At 47.3% G+C, this 19,224-nt stretch overlaps 2 protein-coding genes across 5 annotated transcripts in view; both read right to left on the reverse strand.

The window, feature by feature from the left end:
- Window positions 1–832: 832 nt before the first annotated feature.
- slc35b2 (solute carrier family 35 member B2) lies at window positions 833–12,857 on the reverse strand. Of its 4 annotated transcripts, none has more exons than XM_035424127.1 (5): window positions 12,776–12,857; window positions 8,994–9,184; window positions 8,497–8,657; window positions 6,831–7,757; window positions 833–884 (listed from the first exon to the last, which is right to left on the reverse strand). In XM_035424127.1, exons 2-5 carry the CDS (start codon window positions 9,142–9,144, stop codon window positions 858–860), a joined length of 1,266 nt encoding a protein of 421 aa, XP_035280018.1. In that variant the 5' UTR covers window positions 9,145–9,184; window positions 12,776–12,857; the 3' UTR covers window positions 833–857. The 4 variants fall into 4 exon arrangements, with proteins under 4 accessions (XP_035280018.1, XP_035280015.1, XP_035280017.1 ...); XM_035424124.1 differs by lacking the exon at window positions 12,776–12,857 and adding an exon at window positions 12,210–12,507; XM_035424126.1 differs by lacking the exon at window positions 12,776–12,857 and adding an exon at window positions 10,016–10,170.
- Window positions 12,858–15,807: 2,950 nt separating this feature from the next.
- nfkbie (nuclear factor of kappa light polypeptide gene enhancer in B-cells inhibitor, epsilon) overlaps window positions 15,808–19,224 on the reverse strand; it is a 10,256-nt gene continuing 6,839 nt past the window's right edge. Inside the window, exons 3-6 of the mRNA XM_035423787.1 lie at window positions 19,009–19,219; window positions 18,442–18,530; window positions 17,778–18,026; window positions 15,808–17,102 (exon numbers count right to left, since the gene is read on the reverse strand). Coding sequence (XP_035279678.1) covers window positions 17,034–17,102; window positions 17,778–18,026; window positions 18,442–18,530; window positions 19,009–19,219 — 618 coding nt within the window. The 3' untranslated portion in view covers window positions 15,808–17,033. The remainder of the gene's footprint in view (window positions 17,103–17,777; window positions 18,027–18,441; window positions 18,531–19,008; window positions 19,220–19,224) is intronic.

Genomic DNA, 19,224 nt, shown 5'->3' on the forward strand with positions numbered 1-19,224 from the left:
ACCCGTTCTAAAACGTCCACTTCTGGTTTTATAACTACATTCAGGAAAGTTCTTATTGGTTAAGGACGCAGAGCATATTAAACAGCATAACCTAGTTGATTAATATCTGTGCTCTGAAGACTGTGGGCACTGAGCTACAGCATTTTTATCCACAACCGTTCTGTGTTGCGCTGATGTAGCCCAAACCGGTCTCTACTGGTGATCTGGTCGGTTACCATGGAAACACTCACAAACCGATCCCTGTGACTTTGAAGTAACATGGGAAAACATAAAGAAGGAAGACTGCCATTAGCTGTTAAAATGAATCAGGTGTTTTTAGTACTGGACTAGAATCACACAAAAAAAAAAACAACTAAAAAATGTTATAATAGGGCTGCATCCATATAGGCCCTTGTTGGATAAGATTAGTGTGTGTCTGACAGTTAAGTGCTTCAATAAAGCTAGAAGTCCAAATAAACAGGTGGTAGTTTCCCAACAATGCTAAAATGGTAAACAGTCACCTGTATGATCACTCATTGACACAGTCGGTATAATAATAGCAGTAAATTGATATCTGGTGAAGCAATCGACTTAAGATAAAAAACAGCACAGTCTGTATGAATGGAGGGAAGTTATGCACCCCGATATTGCAGCGTTACCGTAGTCCGACCCACATCCCTAACAGATTTAAGTGTGCGGCAAGTGGTCTCAGACTGAAGCGGCTCCCTCCCACGCACTGCCCACGTGTGGCCAGCGGGAGGCGCTGGTGGAGCGAGCGTGACCCGTGGGCCATTTCCTGTGGAAACTTGTCTTTTCTTTTTTTAATCTCTTACCTCTATTTTTTTTTTTTTTTTCAGCCCTTGTCTCCGGAAGATTCTTCACACCCACGGCGGGCCAGCTGGGAACTACAGGCACAATAAGATAGAAAGAAAGAAAAGAAAAAAAAAAACAGAAAGAGAAACAGGTGATAACTGCTGCTGCTACTGCAGCAAAAATGCCAAATTTAGCTCACCCCCAGAGAAGGGAAAACTGACTGAAAAGCTCAGAAAAAGCAAGATAAGGAAAAATGCAACTGTACAAGATGTTTTATAGTACTTCTTTTTTTTTCAACCAGAATATCAGGAACACTGTACTTTCAGCCATAGACCATCAGCAAATAATAGTGGGATTTTCCCGTTTTAATCTTTGACACATTCTCAAGGTCTGTGAATGTCCATGGACTGCGTGAGGTCATCATTACGCAGATTTTTCCGTTACGCATACATTTCCCCCTTTATAAGCCAGTAGGCCACGATGCTGAAATCCCGCAGAGCCAGCTCCAGCGAAAGCTTATTTCTGTTCCTGTCAGTGGCTGATAATATATGAATTTAATATAATTTTCAATTTATTTTATCCTGTGATGCACCAGAGGCAGATTACAACTGAGCTTTGGCTGCCATTCGTAATGATAAAGACATTTGTTTATCGCTGAGCGCAGCTAAATTATCTTACTTTTTATTGCCATCTCTCTTCGTGCTTCATTAACTGCGCTGATGATCTTTTTTTTCTTAATTTCCATCTGAGTACTATATTATGGCCGCATCACAGGACTCTGTCACTGTACCAGTGTCAAGCAGAATGTAATAACTGGACCATGGTATGTGTGTGTAGTCATTTCAGCGCACAATAACACAGTTTTGTAGTTTTGCAGTTGTCCATGACCATGAAATGCACTTTTGTATGTCGCGTTGGATAAAAGCGTCTGCCAGATAAATGTAATGTAAAATGTAATGACTGATGAGGTGTGCATGGCCTTTCCCAGCAGCAACAGCTGCAAAGTGTTCCCGGAATGTTTGGGAGGAAAACAGATTAAACGTAGCTGTAGACGTGCCTGGGGGGTGGGGGGGTGGGGGGACAGAACGACAGGCCGTGACACTGCTCTGCGTGCTGACAAGAAGCAGGCTCACGCGGTTCAACCTCAAAGTGCAGAGCGTGGGGAACGGGGGGGTGGCGGGGGGGGGGGTCGACTGTCGCCACCTCCAGGCTTTCTCAGAAGCACGGCCCTTCCAAACACCTGTGCTCCTCCTCCTCCTCCTCCTCCTCCTCCCCAGATCGTTACTGAAAGCAGGAACAGAAACTCAGGCCCCGAGGCTCCGCGGCGCAGGGGGAACTGCCGCTGCTCACCTCTCACCGTGCAGGGAAACTCCCCACAGCGCTCGCGCGCGCCCGGCAGCCCGGCACAAAATGGCCGCTGCTGTCGCTCGTGTGGGATAAGCCACCGCGTGTGAGACATTCCTGATGGCAAACCGCAAGGACCAGTTCTGAGAATCGTGCTGCAGTGCGTGTGTCGCTTAATCTTCCAGAGCACAGGTTCACAAATCCAACAGCGGTACTTTGTGATGATTTTTACTGTTTTTTTTGCAGCACAAACTAAACACATTACCAGAATCGGCAGCCGGATGGACATTCTGTTGAGTTCAAGAAAATTTGTTGGAGAGAAAAATCCCACGCTTGCTTTAAACTCTAAACAGTTTAAACTCTTGCTTAATGTATTTTACTGCAGTGAAGTTTTGAAATTCACCAGTGTACATAATTACAAGTAATTAAGCAAATGGACCGATTAGGTGTAATTACAGGTTTCAAAATACACTTTCTATCAAACACATGGGAGGAAAGTACACATCCATTATCATACCCTGGCAGCTAAAAACTCCCATTTCAGAAACCCACCCTGTCCAACGCCCTTCGTACAAACATGTCAGTGGCATCATAAAGACAACCGCACAGCAAAACACTTTCTGCTTTTAAATTAATAACTTTTTATTATTAATCGACCTAAAAGAAATACCAACAATAAAAAGTACCTGTTACAACTGCATTTCCCTTCTATGCAACCAGAGGCCTCCCGCGTTTGAGTGTACTTCACTGTTATACTGAAGCAGGAATCCATGACCTTTAACCCCAGTCACATTTACAAGTTTATCATCATCATCATCATAATCACACTCATCAGATAACATCCATTATGGCAGCAGCAGCTTTCCACAGAGGATCAACATTATGGATTAAAATAAAAATGTATAAATATCTTAAGAAAAAATATTTTTAAAACAGAGCAAGGCTGCTAACAGTGCTCAAAAAGGTTACAATCTAATTAAAAAACATAAAGAAGTGACACTAACCTGACCCAACAAAGGGAGGGAAGAACCTATACACAACACAGTACAGTAATGACTGACCATTTTTCACAGAAACCTATACACAAGGCTGTACGGTAATGACAGGCAGCTTTCTGAGGCTGGTGTGCGAAGTAGCATTACACCATGCCTGGAGAGGAAGAGAGATCAATTAAAAAGCCAGTATGAGGAGGAGGAGATTAAACACACATATCTGCTCAGGAAGGAGATCATACACACATATCTGCTCAGGAAGGACAACATACACACACACACACGTCTGCTCAGGAAGATCATCATACACACACATCTGCTCAGGAAGGAGATCATACACACACATCTGCTCAGGAAGGAGATCATACACACATATCTGCTTAGAGGAAGAGGAATGCCTTTGAGCCAGAGGTCTTCACTGGTCTAAATAACTGAGAAAACTCAACCAGGTGAGATGTGAGATGTGAGGAGAGCTAGCCGGAGCACCTGTCTGAACTACAGGAGTTCTGCCACATTACCAAACCATGCTGCAATGCACCTCGGCTGGGCTAATAATAATAATGATAGTATTGAAGGGTGCAAATTCCAATTTGGTTCCATAGCGTCAAATTTCACACCTGCGTGGCAGTCAATGCACCTCAGCTTTAAAAGGTTAAGAAATGAATGCAACAAAATGCACCTGAAGATGATTGCAAGTGACAGGTAAATCAGTGGTCCATAGAAGTGCAGAGGGACTCTGACACACTGTGGAAACTCCACTGCAGAGCACTGCCATCATCCAGTGGCTTGGCTTGGCTTGGAGTCCCTCATCCTCAGCGAAACCTTGCGCATGGTCCACTAATATGGCTGTACATTCTCAGAAGCCTGACCTTTGGGCTGCAAATCCAGTTCCCCAAACCACATCCTCCAATCAGCATCCCCCCTCAGTTACAAACAGCAACCTGCTGATTCATCATAAAGCCGCCCTGTCTGAGGACTGTTGCGTATTTGAAAAAAAGAACCTGATTGGAAACTAAATTCCTAGTGTGAAAACTTCAGTCTGTTGCGTGAACACCTCACCAAAAATGAAAAGGACTGAACTCAGGCGCAGGTTCAGGACGCTGTGAGCGTTCAGCTCTGTTATTCATTTCGTTGCGTTGTTGCATTGCACAGCAGTACAATGACAGTGAAGTTTCTTACCTTATCTTAATTTACCTTTACATTCAGGTTCAGCACTGAAAATCCTTCACCCTCAGGTTCAGACGCATTGTCATGGAACTGGCCTGGTTCTCGAGTAAAATGGTTAACTCAGGTCTGCGAAGGCCTTAACATAAAATGTTTTTTTTCTTTTTGCTCGATATTTACATGGAACACAAATTTCACTGATGTAAGTGCCGCTCCATTTTCTGACTGACTGGCTCCAGAGGCTTCACAGCAGCCAACCGTTTCATTCAGACAAAGCAAATGGAAATGTTTCTGTAATACCCCTTAATGTCCTCCAATTCTTGGTCTCATAGTGTTATTGTAAATAGGCAACCAGGCTAGCTAAGGTAACCCATCGCAACCAGGGCTAAAACAGGCTGGCTGTTAACCCAGTTAATAAAGCTAAGTAAGGCAACCAAGCTAACAAGACTAGCTAAATGTACCCCAGCTAACCAGGCTAGCTTAGGTAGCCCAGCTAATCATGCTAGTTAGCAACCCCAACTAACTAGGCTAGCTAAAGTGCCCCAGCTAAACCTGGCTAGCTAAGGTACTCCAGCGTAACCAGGCTGGAAGGTAACCAAGCTATACTGTAAGGCTAGGTAAGGCAACCAAGCTAACTAGGCTAGCGCTTGCATTTTCTGCGCTTCAATTACACATTCTGCCAAAACAATGATTATCAAACTAGGTCTCGGAGCAAAAAGAAAAAATGCACCAACTCTCCACTCCTAGAAGAAACCTGCAATTACAGCACAGAATTGTGGGCAGCCACAGATGCATGCGCGGACATGCGAGGACACTGAACTGCACAGTCAAGCTGTCGAAGGTGAGCTAGCTACATTTTGGCAGTGAGCATTTTAGGTTGTCTGCAGGACTGATTTGTGACGAATGGGAGTTAAACTGCTGCTCAGGGCCCCACAGTCCAGCACCTTCTTCCTGTCAATCACTCCCCATAGCAGCTACGGCAAGCAACAAGGGACATCAACTACTTCATTTTGATTTATGCCTTTTTAGGTTGGAACATATACAGAAAGGGTGGGGAATCCAGTTCCGGGAGGTCTGTGTCTGTTTCTGGATTTCACGCAAACTTCTTTTCTTAATTATTTAATTAACCCCACCCATTTATACACTCTGACAGCTTACTAAAGTTTACTGATACACTCTTGTAGGAGAGCTGATTGGCTAATTGGGCCACACTGACCAGTGGAAAGGAAAACCAGACTCGGCTGCAGCGCCCACTCCTGATATAAGTGCAGCAGCTGGTTGCCTTTTACACGCACACGCACACGCACACGCACACGCACACGCACACGCACTCGCACTCGCACTCGCACTCGCACTCGCACTCGCACTCGCACTCGCACTCGCACTCGCACTCGCACTCGCACTCACACTCACACTCACACTCACACTCACACACACACGCACACACGCACACACTCACACACTCACACTCACACTCACACACACTCTCTCACACACACACACACACACACACAGGTACTAATGTACATACAGAGATGAACACACTAATAGCAGGCAATGCTTCCCCAACTACACAACCCCAAGAGCAGAGCACATGTTCAAACAAAACTGGGCTTAATCGTCTTCTGCCTTTAAAATCAAGCTGAAGAAATATTTAGATTAGTGTACTACTGTGGCCCCCACCCTCCTAATCTCACAGGGAGGGGGGACCCCTAAACCCACCGTTAAGGGGTACCACCACTCTCACTGTGACAGGGGTACCCCTACTTTTACAGTGAGGAGGACCCCTAAGCTTGCGGGGGCCTTGCTTTTTGGGGAGACGCGGCTGCACATTAGTGTGAAGTGAGCTTCAGTGAACACTGAAACACTCCTCCATTAGCCTGAAGGCCACACACTGCATCACAAAGCTGAACCAATCAGAAGCAGCTTCCCCACAGTAGGAAGAAGGATTCTGCATTACCTACCAGCAAACTAATTTACTCAACACTCACAAACACGAAAACGACCATGACAGGGGACCGACTGGCTCTCTGAACATCGATCCAGCTAATGGTATCTGAGTCTTCCTCAAGACGGTGATCATTATCTGAGTCTTCCTCACGCCGGTGATCATTATCTGCATCTTCCTCACAACGGTGATCATTATCTGAGTCTTCCTCACAATGGTGATCATTATCTGAGTCTTCCTCACGCCGGTGATCATTATCTGCATCTTCCTCACGACGGTGATCTTCCAATCAAATGCCTCGGTTAGGGCCGGGTTAGTGATCGAGGCCACAAAAAAAAAACCCCTTTTAACAGGCATTTCCCTTTCAGCACTTTAGAAACTTATTTTAAAAAAAGAGAGAGAGAAAACAACATTTTAAAAGAAACGCAACAAAAATAAACGAAAAAAACACAAAAACGGACACCACGGAAAAAATGTGGTCTCTTTGATGTCCAGGTGTGTGTCCGCTCTGCCCCTCCCCTGCCCCGGCCCCGCCCCGGCCCCGCCCCAGCCACGCCCGCCCCAGCCCCGCCCGGCCCCGCCCCTCACACCTTCTGCACGGGCGTCGGACCGGCGGGCTTCTTGCTCTTCTTCATGCGGCTGCGGGCGTACACGCGGAGGAAGAGGGCGAGGAAGACCACGGCGATGCCCAGCCCGCCCGCCACGCTGACGGCGTGGCCGTACAGGAAGCAGGACAGCAGGATGGCCATGGCCTGCCTCAGCGTCATGATGATGGTGAAGACGGCGGCGCCGAACTGGCCGATGGTGTAGAAGATGAAGAGCTGGCCGCAGGCGGAGCAGACGGACAGCAGCACGGCGTGGAAGGCGAACTCGGCGTGCCGCGCCATGAAGGCCAGCGACTGGAAGAGCGCCCCCTGCTCCAGCAGGGAGCCCACGGTGAACAGGCAGGAGAACAGGTTCACCCCGAACATCATCTGCACCGACGACATCTTGTAGCGGAACAGGCTGTCCTGCCAGTTGGAGGTGAAGCTGTCGAAGACGATGTAGCCGCCCAGGATGACCACGCCGGAGAAGGTGGTGACGGTGGACGGGTGCTTGTGCCCGGCGCTGGAGAGCAGGAACAGGCTGACGCCCACGGAGATCAGCGCCGCGGTGAAGTACTCCCAGTACTCGTAGCTCTTGCGCGACACCATCTTGCCCATCAGCATGACGGGGATGACCTTGGAGGCCTTGGCCAGCACCTGCGTGGGGAAGCTGATGTACTTGAGCGCCTCGTACTGGCACCAGCTGCTCAGGATGTTGGAGAGCGAGGCGAAGGAGTACTTGTACATGGGCGCGGCGTGGCGCGGCTGCTTGAACAGGGCGCAGCACAGGCCCGCCACCGTCAGCGCCAGGATGCGGTTCATGAACACCAGGAACTGCGAGTCCGTGAAGCGCTCGCCGGCCCCGCCCTCAACCGCCCCGTACGAGCGCGTCATCACCCGCTCCTGCAGGACGCCCCACGTCAGGTAGGAGGTCTGGTGGGGGGGGCACAAACACAACCCACAACAAGAGGCACGTGAGATTTTTTGGGTTTTTGTTTATGGCTACAGGAAGAGACAGTCATGTGGAACTGAGACAAAAAAATTACGACAGGAAGAGAAACTAAAAGAGCTATTATCGGTACAGTTAGAGACTAAAACAGTACTACAGTAACAGACACCAAAAGAGCTCTTATCAGCACAGTTAGAGACTAAAACAGAAGTAAAGTAACAGACACTAAAAGAGCTCTAAGCAGCACAGTTAGAGACTAAAACAGCACTAGAAACCGGAACTAACAAGGTCACATTTAACAGAGACAATGTGAGACTAAAACAACACTTAAGACAGGACTAAAATAGAATAAGTGAGATATTTACACAGAAACAGTCACAGGGACACAGCAGAATTCAGTCATTTAGATATGAAAACTTTAGAGCCATAGAATATATGGAATGTGCAAATACTGGACACTCACACTCACACACACTCACACACACTCACAAACACTCACACACACTCACACACACACTGTCACACACAGTCACACACAGTCACACACACAGACAGTCACACACAGTCACACTCACACTCACAAACACACACTCACACACACTCATACACAGTCACACACAGTCACACACACAGTCACACACAGTCACACACACACACACACACACACACACACAGACACAGTCACACACAGTCACACACACACACACACACACACACACACACCTGCAGCCCCACAGCGCAAAACAGGAGCTTCAGAGCTTGTCTGGTAGACGAGGAGGACTCTGCTTCGTTTCTGGGCGGAGCCGAAGGATCGTCCAGCGGCCCCGACTTGGATTCGCTCCCAAACACACAGGCCTTTATCACCGGGAAACACAGGCCTCGACCTGCCAATCACAGACAGGACGCATCAGAGGCCCACATCCGGCCAGGGGTCAGGGGTCGAGGGTTAAAGGTTCATGGGGTACGGCTTTAAAGGTCAGGTTTAAAGGTATACAGGCAAGGGGCTAAGGGCTAATGGTTAGGGGTCAAGGGTTAGTGGTTTAGGGGTTGAAGGTTTAGGGGTTACAGGGTACAAATGTAAGGGTTTTAGGGGTTAACTGAGTGGGATGTCACTGCACTTGGAGGGAGGGAGAGAACCCTTGCAATCTTAACCCCTCAGCCACCCCCGTACCCCGTACCCCACACCACCACCACTCCCCCCCCCCCACCCCCGCTCTAACCTGTCTCCAAGTAGCCAATCCGTTTGAAGTATCTGATGAGGAGGTATCCGGGGACGACGATGGTGGCGTAGCCCAGCACGTTCAGGAAGAAGCGGAAGAGCCAGACGTCCCTCCAGTCCTCCAGCACTGATGCCTGGTCCTCCAGCGCCATGGTGACGGGGAGCAGCGCCAACGCCAGCCCGCGCCAAACGCTGCGGGGGGGGGGGGGGGGGGGTAGAAACAGGAAGCGACATCATTCGCATACACCCATGTGAAATCTAAAGAAACTTCAGCCATACCACCCTCTACCCTTTTCATGACTAACTGTTGAGACTAAGCAGCCATACCACCCTGTACCCTTCTCATTCAAAACTGCTGAAGCAAATCAGGTTAGGTCTCTTTTCTACATCTCTGTGACCACGGTCCATGTAGGCCTAGATACACAGTGTGTGCCATTAGACTACATCTCCAGGGATGCAAATATGGCACCAGCACACCCAGTGTGTGGCAGTTTAAGCTGCTCAGGCCATTACTGTGCCAAACAATCCAGCAGAGCAGGGGTTAAATCCACATGGACAGCCATGCACAACACAGAGAACAGGGGGAGCGGTCACAAAACAAACCCAGAGCACAACCAGGCCAAAACTTCAGTCCATTTTAAATGCCATTATGGTGCTGATAATTAGCATTTATTTATTATCCTTTTAAAAACCCACCAGCTACAGCCTGAAATTAGCCATCGATCACCAAGTAGCAGATGAAACCACTTTTTAATTGAGCTTCTATTTTTGGGGGGGGGGGGGGGGTCCTGTTCTGCGATTGGTGGCAGGGAGAACAGAGATTACATCATACAGCCCACTCTTACCACAGCAGACTACTACTCCGAGCTGTTACTGATTGCTATGGTAGCGACCCCACCCTGAGAGAGCCACCCCCTGGTGGAGCGAAAGCCACACCCCCCCCCCCCCCTGCCCCCGCCCCCCCCCCCCCCCCAGCTCCCTACCCCCCCCCAGTCATGGGGCTGGGAAATGAACCGCGGTTACCTGCAGCGAGCGATCGCCCCACACTCTGCACAGACCTTCTCTCTCGAGGCCAAGCCGGCTCCAACAGAGGCTCTTTGTGTACTGAGGAGACCTTCAGCTACAGCAGCACTGAGCCTCAAACAGCCAATCAGCTACAGCAGCACTGAGCCTCAAACAGCCAATCAGCTACAGCAGCACTGAGCCTCAAACAGCCAATCAGCTACAGCAGCACTGGGCTTCAAACAGCCAATCAGCGACAACAGGACTGAGCCTTAAACAGCCAATCAGTGACAACAGAACTGAGCCTCAAACAGCCAATCAGCTATAGCAGCACAGGGCCTCACAGCCAATCAGCTACAGCAGCACTGAGCCTTCAACAGCCAATCAGCGACAACAGGACTGAGCCTCAAATAGCCAATCAGCTACAGCAGCACTGAGCCTTCAACAGCCAATCAGCGACAACAGGACTGAGCCTCAAACAGCCAATCAGCTATAGCAGCACAGAGCCTCACAGCCTATCAGCTACAGCAGCACTGAGCCTTAAACAGCCAATCAGCTACAGCAGCACTCAGCCTCAAACAGCCAATCAGTTACAGCAGCACTGGGCCTTCAACAGGGCGAATGCAGGAGTTCTCGCCCTGCCCTGCTGCCCAATGGTATGCTCCACTGCCCAGCCAACTGGTCAGCCCTGAAACTCACACAGCAAACCCAGTGGAAAAGCGGTGTTAATGCGCTTCTGTAAATAAACCATATTTCAGAACAGACAGACAAGCATTGAGCTGCTTCCTGGCCGGTGTCCTGGAGCTTCTGGCTGTCTGTCCATCGACCAGCCTTTTACATCACATTACAGCACATTCACTCACAAATAACCAGCAGCAACACAGGCACAGCCTCCTCTCGCTCTTCAGAAGCATCTGGACTCTCATCTCAGCTGTAGTACTTGCAACTGAGCAACACTTATACTGTACAGCACACACAGCCTCCAGTACGTCACCTTCAATCTCAATCGCCAAGAGAGATATCTATGATTTCTAGAAATGGACAAAGCCCAACTAGCTAAGTATATAAGTATTTGCTTCGAACTGCAGTATTTTTATTTTTTATTTCACTGAGGCAGGTTTAGGAGCATTGGTTAAGTTGGTCGCTGTAAATAGATAAAATATAGACATTTTAAAACGTGTGGAAGAATTATTATCAATCAAAGATTTAAACATTTTGGATTTTTAGACAATGAAAGCATTATATCCAAACACCTCACTACTTGTCTTTTCTTTCCTTTGAATAAAAATAACTGCACACTGTGATATTCGCAAAAACATTTTTTTCCATCTCATAGACCTTCATCAGCCTTTTCTTTTCTTCCCTTTGAAAGGAAAGGAACATTCCTGGAAGACAAGTTCTTCAGTGCGTCATATTTAAAGCCTGAATTGAATTCTCAATTGACACCAAAGGGTTTAATGTATAATCCATAGACGGACATTTAAATAGACTTTTTAAAAACCTTTTAAACAGAATTTCACATACAAGCTGTATTTTGCTTTTCATCAAGCAGCTAACTGCTGTGATTTTTTAAAAAAGGAATGAAGCTGTTAATAATAACAATAAACGCTAGTTTTTTTTTTATTGTTTATGGTTAACTGTTGACTAGCCCGCCATTTAGCTATATGATCATCCTGTTTAAGCTTTAGTTCAAGTAACGTTGGCGAGCTATGATAACTACTGAACCACTTTCAAGTGTTTGGAAATGAGTGCTCCATCACACGACTCACTTATGATAACTAGTCCATAACAGCTAACTAATTCACTGGGTTCATGAAATGTAGCAATAAAACATTAGCAGAGCATAAATAAGAACGCATTTTGGAGATATTATTAGTACAGTAAAAACGAATGCTAGATATGTTTCTCTCGGGTAATCAGTGAGTTAACGTTAGCACTGTACACTTGCACAAACAGAAATACTAAAGTGGAATGTTATCCAGCTGTGCGGCTAGCAGCATGATACCTGGTTGACAGTTGACAAGGCAACGCAACAAATTCCGAAACCACCGGGTAGCGGCTTGTAGCTGTGCTAGCTGACAAGCACAACAGCTGTTTAAACTAACGTTGATACTTTGCACGAGGGGTTTAAATTCGGCGCGGCTCCAGGCGAACGCGCATCGCCACGGGCAGGCTAACTAGTGCCTCGGCATCTTTTAAAAAAATATGTTCCTACCTCCATGAAAACGATGGCATTTCTCCCCGCTGCCAACTCCTCGGTATCGCAGCACCTGGCGCGTTACACCCGCCGGACACTCGCGCCGCTTTCGCCGCAGTCGAGCATTTAATGGAGGTGTAAACTGAACAACCGCTGCACCCTCGATAAAATCGAGTTTTACAAAATGTCGAAAGATATTCAGGGTTTTACCCAAGTTTTCCGTCTCCTTCACTGTCCCTTTTACAACTTATCAATTGCCTATGTGTTCACTTCAGGAAAGAATCTCCTCCCCTTCACGGTACCAAAAGGAAGCCGAATAAAAGCCACACCATAGACATCTAATGGGAGAAATGTATAATGAGCTCGCCATCTGCAGGACGGGAGGGCTAATTTCACATTGAAATACGTGGTGCGTAAGCCTTATCTAATATGCTGTGTAACTGTATTCGCATTTGTACATTCAGTTCCCGTAGTGGTATGTGGTAAATTTACTCGAAAATAATTAGAGTAATGATATTGCACGTAGATTTATTAGACTATTCGGAAAGTATATGATGTTTAAGTAAGTGTTTCTGTGTTCATACCTTTTTTGGTGGCAGCTTTGCTGTCCTGTCTCTTGTTGTTCCAGATTACAGGAATAGATCAAAAGTGGAAATACACTGACACACAGGTCACAGTTTTTTAAATGCACAGCAAGATGAGGGAAGGGAGTGGTTTGGATATTCAAGCCTTAATTAGAACTCTACAGTACACTGCAGTGGATTCATCCACAGAGTCACGGTTTCTTTCTGGTCATGAGGCGTAAGATACAGAATATAAAACCCGCAACACAGGACGAGCTTGATATGACTGGAATGTGGGGTGCGCAAGCTATCTTTACCGCACTGGTGAAGATCTATCTCACGCTGCAGGGCGTGAGATTCAACACCATCAGCCCCCTTTACTGACACAATGTGCGAGACAAGTAACATGACTACAGAGGGCACAAAGGACTGGCACAAAACACCGACTGATGGTGAAAGAGCACACTGCACAGCACTGTGGGAATTTGAGTCCTCCAGGGACTAGTTATATGAATGACCTCCATAAGGGCACTAGTCAAAGAATTTGCAACAAAACCACGTTTGGCCAATAGTTAAAATATAACCCCTACCAGCAGAGGGAGGGGGCACAGGTGTAAATTAATGGTGCAAGGAAGTATTTCTGCATATAGGAAGTAATTTATCCATGGAATGGCTTGTCAGGACTTCAGAATCAGAAACGCTTGGGGTGTTGAAGACCAGGCTCAGCAGTGTTGGAAGCTCTCTAGAGGCCTAATCTCTTCCTGTGTTTCATATCAACTTTTGCTTTTTATCCTTTTATTCATGATAATTTATGTAGTCTGATATTTAAGCTCAATTTCTTGGCAATCTCATGAATGACAGCCAAAGACTGCATTGGTGCATATAGCTAATTGGCAAACTGAGCCAGGCTGATTGCACACACACACACATACCCACACACTCTCTCACAGACACACACACGCACACACACACACACACACAAACTCTCTCACACATACACACACACACACATACTCTCTCTCTCACACACACACACACACACACACACACACACTTTCTCTCTCTTTCTCTCTCTCTCTCTCACACACACACACACACACCAGTCTTCCAGGGTCAGGACTGCCCACCCCTGCTCTCCACTGCATTAAAGTGGATGATCAGCTGAAGGGCCAGTTAATCATTAACCCTCTCCAGGCATCGGGCACCTGACCCACAGTAGCCTGAAAGGAAGGACATATCAGCGCCAACAGCAGGCATTGATAGGTATTTTATTCCACAATCGAGCCTTTTCAGTTTTCTAAAATGTATCGTCAATTATTAACAACATGAGCACATTCTTCATGCTATTTGAAGTGTAATATCCAGCCACCCACACACAGGCACACACACACACACACACACTCACACGCACACACACTCACACACACACACACACGCTCACACACACACTCACACGCACACGCACACACACTCACACACACACACAGACACACTCACACTCACACACACACATGCTCACACACACTCACACGCACACACACTCACATGCACACGCACACACACTCACACACACACACACACGCTCACACACTTACACACACACACTCACACACTCACACACACACACACTCACACATAGCCTTCCTGGCAGTGCCCCATCCTTCCTTGGTTTAATTTCCTTCTGCTAAGGAGATCATTACATTGGTTGACTATTTCAATAATCATATTAATCATATCTTCCTTTGTATGAGCTGGTTCAGTTGCGTTGCCCCCCCCCCCCCCAAACAATCTCAGCTGAGGAATCACTTCTCATTTCAGTCCTGGGGGGGGGGGGGTTTCCCTCATATTTTTAGCCTATCTATGCCCTCCCTTTGGAAGTGGTTAAGTTTTACAGCATACAACGCATAACCTCTGAGGCTCCCTCCAGCCCAATTAAAAACTGCACTTCTCAAGTTTATTTTTATTTTATTTACATGTCAAAGGCTCCATATTTTAGGCTACAATTTAAAATAAGGGTTGGAGTCATGGTAAAACACAGCGGCCTGTTATGAAGAGCTCCTTGAGTTTGGGAACCCCTTATTTTGGCTAAACCCCCTGCATCTCCACCCCAGCCACACAGGCCTCAGAATGCCTCCAGGCCTCCAGACTGGCCTTCATTGAGAAAACCATCAAATGGACCTGCAAACAGACAGGAAAAGAGTATTGCCTTCTGACGCGAATAACAGGAAGTACTCAAACGGAGGCTCCATTCATGGGGCTTGTGCTTTGTGTGTCTGACAGGATCTCTCTGGAGAAGGATGATTCTGGGTATCATGTGCAGTTCGGCTCAGTAAGGGTGACTCAGCAAGAAACGGACATGATTAATGTAACAAACACAGTGTCCAAACACAAATATCCAGATTTAAGGCATTCTTTCAGCTGGGCCATTATTATTGTTGGAGCTTTAGAAAGGCACATCGTGATAGCTTAACACTGAAAGAAATGAATGATCAAGACCAGGGGTGTCTGACCAGTACTGACCTTTTTTTGTGTGTATTTGAGCATGTCTGTAATCTAATGAAATAACAGACTGGCTAAAGAGTCCCTGCACCTTAGGTAATGCTTAAGCTAGTCCCACCCTGTCCATTAAAACAGTCTCTTTTACCCTGAGCACGGTGCGCACCGAGGGTCCTTACTTTGGGCCGGTCCCCATGAAGTTTCCGGGTGTTTAATCTCTGCACCTTGTTTCTGAGGCCTAACTGAGCTGCAGGAGAGACCAAAACAACACAAACCGACAGACACTGCAGCTCCATAGGGCCCGATTGACTGCCTCCTCATCCCAGACAGGTAACATAGCACCAGCATAGCAGGTTCTCCCTCATATTTTATCACCTATCTTTGAGCATAAGCCTGCAAATCCACAAGATTGACACACAAAATAAAACCAAAGTAGGCATCAATCAATCTCAAATGTGCTGTCAAAAGGTTTAATATGTACAAAACATCATAAATAAAAAAAGGTCATCATGACAGCTGTTATATGAAATGAAAAAAGAAGACAGAAAGAACCAGTGTATCCTTAATACATTTATTAGAAAATATACTCTATAATGAAAGCGGTAGACAAAAGAGTAGATCAACAGATGATCTCAACCGTCAACACATTAACAATGATAAACAAAGACATTTTATTAGGCCTACTACTAATAAAACTACTGCTACAACTCTATCTATTAATCCAATCAACTGCAGTAAACATTCATTACATACCTTACTTTCACACCAAACATTTATTATTAATGATGTCACACGACGGAAGATTTAATTAATCTGCTTAAAATATATTTGTTCAACTATAAACGTAAATTACAATTCCGTACCCTCTGCTCCTGAAGCTAAAATGGATCGCTGTCATTCGTCTCCGAGCCGTAAGCAAAGCAGAGATCTTTCAGCTGGAAAATTCATTCTTTAGTGTCAATGACCTTTGACAGACGAGCGATGGACAGCTAGCCAGCCATATTTTCTCACTTTGTTCGCAGAACTGATGAACTTGCGGCGTTAATTTGGAGGACACGCCCACAGCGGTTTTCAGTCTGCTGCTCCGGAACACAAAGCACAGGCTTAGTCATTCTCAGAGCAGCGCGCGCTTTCAAAATGAGTCCCCTTTACGCGGGGCGCTTGCTTGTGATCTGGACGGGGACACGGGGGAGAAAAATGGTCACGAACGCAAAAAAGCTATTAAACACCACTCATTAGCACACTAAGCTTGTACAGGACCGGGAAATTCCTTTATCTGTGATGCAGCGATTCCTGAAACAGATGTGCTCAGAGCAGGTGACGCTGTTTGTGCAGATGTGTGTGCTGTCGGGGGGGCAGGAGCACTGGTGGGGGGCAGTGTGTCTGTGTGTGTGTGTGTGTGTGTGCGTGTGTGTGTGTGTGTGTGTCTCACAGGTAGGAGGAACACAGTCACACTCAAAACTAAAAATAAGAAAAAGGTTCTTTTTTTTTTTTTTCTCTTTTTTTTTAAACATCCCAGCCTTCCACTTTTCTCTCTGCCAAACCATGACGAGGAGCGGGGAACCACTTCTGCATCCCAGATGTTAAACACTTTCGTTTCTAAGACCAAAGGCTTATCTCTGCTGTGAGATCCATTCCATTCAACAGTAATTTCACAATTCTGCACAGGTAAAGACCCAGTGGAGCTCTCAATTCACACCCAGTTCAGCTCGGATCAGAACTCCTCGGCAGTGCTGGTGCTGGTGACCTCTGTACAAACACACGTCCACAGTCTCCCAGTCCGTCAGAACTTCATCTCCATGACGGACCGGCCAGAGATCTGAATGTCATCGAAAGGAAAGATGGCCAGGATCTGCAAGACAAGAGGGGGAACAAGAGTTTGAGAAGACATCTCACACTGGACTCTGTATTTAAAAAAAAAACAATTCCATGAACCCCTCTAATCCCAAAGCTAATAGTTATTGTAAAAACCTGCTGTGCTTGAGTAATAAAAATCTTCTCAAATACTTGCAAATGAAGTGCAAATAAACATGGTTGTTTTGTTTAATGGTGATGACTCTGGGTTCGCCTGACGGAGACAGCCCCACAGTGTTCGATCACTGCAGGGAGTATCTCCTCCCTGTGAGCTGGCAGCTCAGGCGCTGACTGGAGATTACAGTTTGCCCGCGAGTCCAATGCTAGCTACCTATAGTTTACCAAAACGGTGTGTAACATATGAAAAAATAATACATATGCAGTACTTCAGCTTGACCAGCAGGGGGGTGGAGCAATGCATCCTAAAATCGCATGTATTATAGCGAGCTATAGCAGCAGCTATACAAATGATAAAACGCTGTGTGGCTAGTGTAAGAGATTAGAGCCGGGTTGTACCAGCTAACAAAATACAGAGGTGTATCGATAACATTGATGAAATTACCGAGAGGGTATTTAAATAAAAAAAATTTTTTAGCGAATCCCGAATGATGGCCAACAGTGATTTTGGCGGGAAAAAGCTGCCGGTAGAGGACGGCGCGGGGGCGGGACGTACGCTGTCGTTCCCGTCGGCGAGGTCCAGCGCGGTCTCGTCCTCCATGTTCTTGAGCATCTGGTCGGCGCCGGACTGGCAGAGCAGCAGGGTGGTGCCGGCGTCCTGCCGCCCCACGGCCAGGTGCAGCGGGGTGCAGCCATTAAACATGGCCGCGTCCACGTTGGCGCCCTTGTTCAGCAGGAGCTTGACCAGCTGCACGTCCTGGAGCTCCACCGCCATGTGCAGCGCGGTCTTCCCACTCGTCCCGTCCTGAACACACACCGGGGGGGGGGAGGGGGGGTCAGGCCTGCCCAAACACATTTTACACCTGCCTGTCCTTACCCTGCTCACCCTTTTCACTGCATTTCGCCCCACTGGGGGAAGGGGGGGCAGGGAGAAATAAACAACCTGAAGACGTCAACCTTGCCAACACCTTAAGTGCTGAGCTGCATGTCCAGCTCACCTGTGTGTTAAAGCTGGAGCTCACCTGTGTGTTAAACTTGGAGCTCACCTGTGTGTTAAAGCTGGAGCTCACCTGTGATTTAAAGGTCAAGCCCACCTGTGTGTTCCAGGTTAAGCTCACCTGCATGTTAAGCACAGCTGTGTGTTAAGCTCACCTGAGTGTTAAGCTCACCTGCACATAAAGCTCACCTGCATGTTAAGCTCACCTGGGTGTTAAGCTCACCTGCGTGTTAAGTTTAGCCCCTTTCTTCAGCAGGAGCTTCACCATGCGGTGGTTCCTGCGTTGGGTTGCCAGGTGCAGGCAGGTCTGTCCTGAAAGGGGACAGTTTTCCATTTCAGAAGCAGATTCCTCTCAGTGCCCAAGGGGGGGGGGGGACCACAAAGGTGTGCAATCACACCAGCAACCAGAACAGTGGGATTCAAACTGAGAGTCATTTTCATGATGGACTTCTAATGCATTTAGGCTTCAGCAATTCCCCTGGTTTGCTCAGAATGGCCAGAGCATAAGACCCCGCCTCTCTGAATGCAGCCAATCAGAGACAGCTAGGCCCTGCCCACACTGATGACACATCCTGAATGCACAACTACTCACATAAAAAAGAAAATCAATATAATTAAAAAAATATATATATAATAACTTACACATGAGTTACTTATAAAGAATGGACTGTGACAGAGTAGAATATCTGTTCAATAAACAAATATTTGACTGAGATTAATATCACAAAATAAACAAATAACAAAAACAGCCAATCAGGTACGAGCTCCGGCAGGAATCCGGCCCCCTCACCTCTCCAGTTCTGCATCTCCATGACGACGCTGAGCTGGCGGGGGGGCGTGTGGGTGCCCATCTCCGAGGCGCAGTCGTTGCGCCCCTGGTCGCAGGCCAGGTGCAGCGGGGTGTTCCCCTCCTGGTCCTGCAGCTCCAGGCCGGCCTCCCGCTCCAGCAGCCGCCGCACCACCGACGGGGAGTTCAGGTAGGTCGCCAGGTGCAGGGGCGTCTGGT

This window comes from Anguilla anguilla, chromosome 6, assembly GCF_013347855.1.
Source record: "Anguilla anguilla isolate fAngAng1 chromosome 6, fAngAng1.pri, whole genome shotgun sequence".
NCBI lineage: Eukaryota > Metazoa > Chordata > Actinopteri > Anguilliformes > Anguillidae > Anguilla > Anguilla anguilla.

Coding starts and splice junctions, on each gene's coding strand:
- slc35b2 (XM_035424124.1), bottom strand. CDS start 12,229: ATGCCATCGTTTTCATGGAG. Junction 8,658..8,993: donor GATTGGCTACTTGGAGACAG/GTTAGAGCGGGG, acceptor TGTGATTGGCAG/GTCGAGGCCTGTGTTTCCCG. Junction 885..6,830: donor GTCCGACGCCCGTGCAGAAG/GTGTGAGGGGCG, acceptor TTGTGCCTGTAG/TTCCCAGCTGGCCCGCCGTG.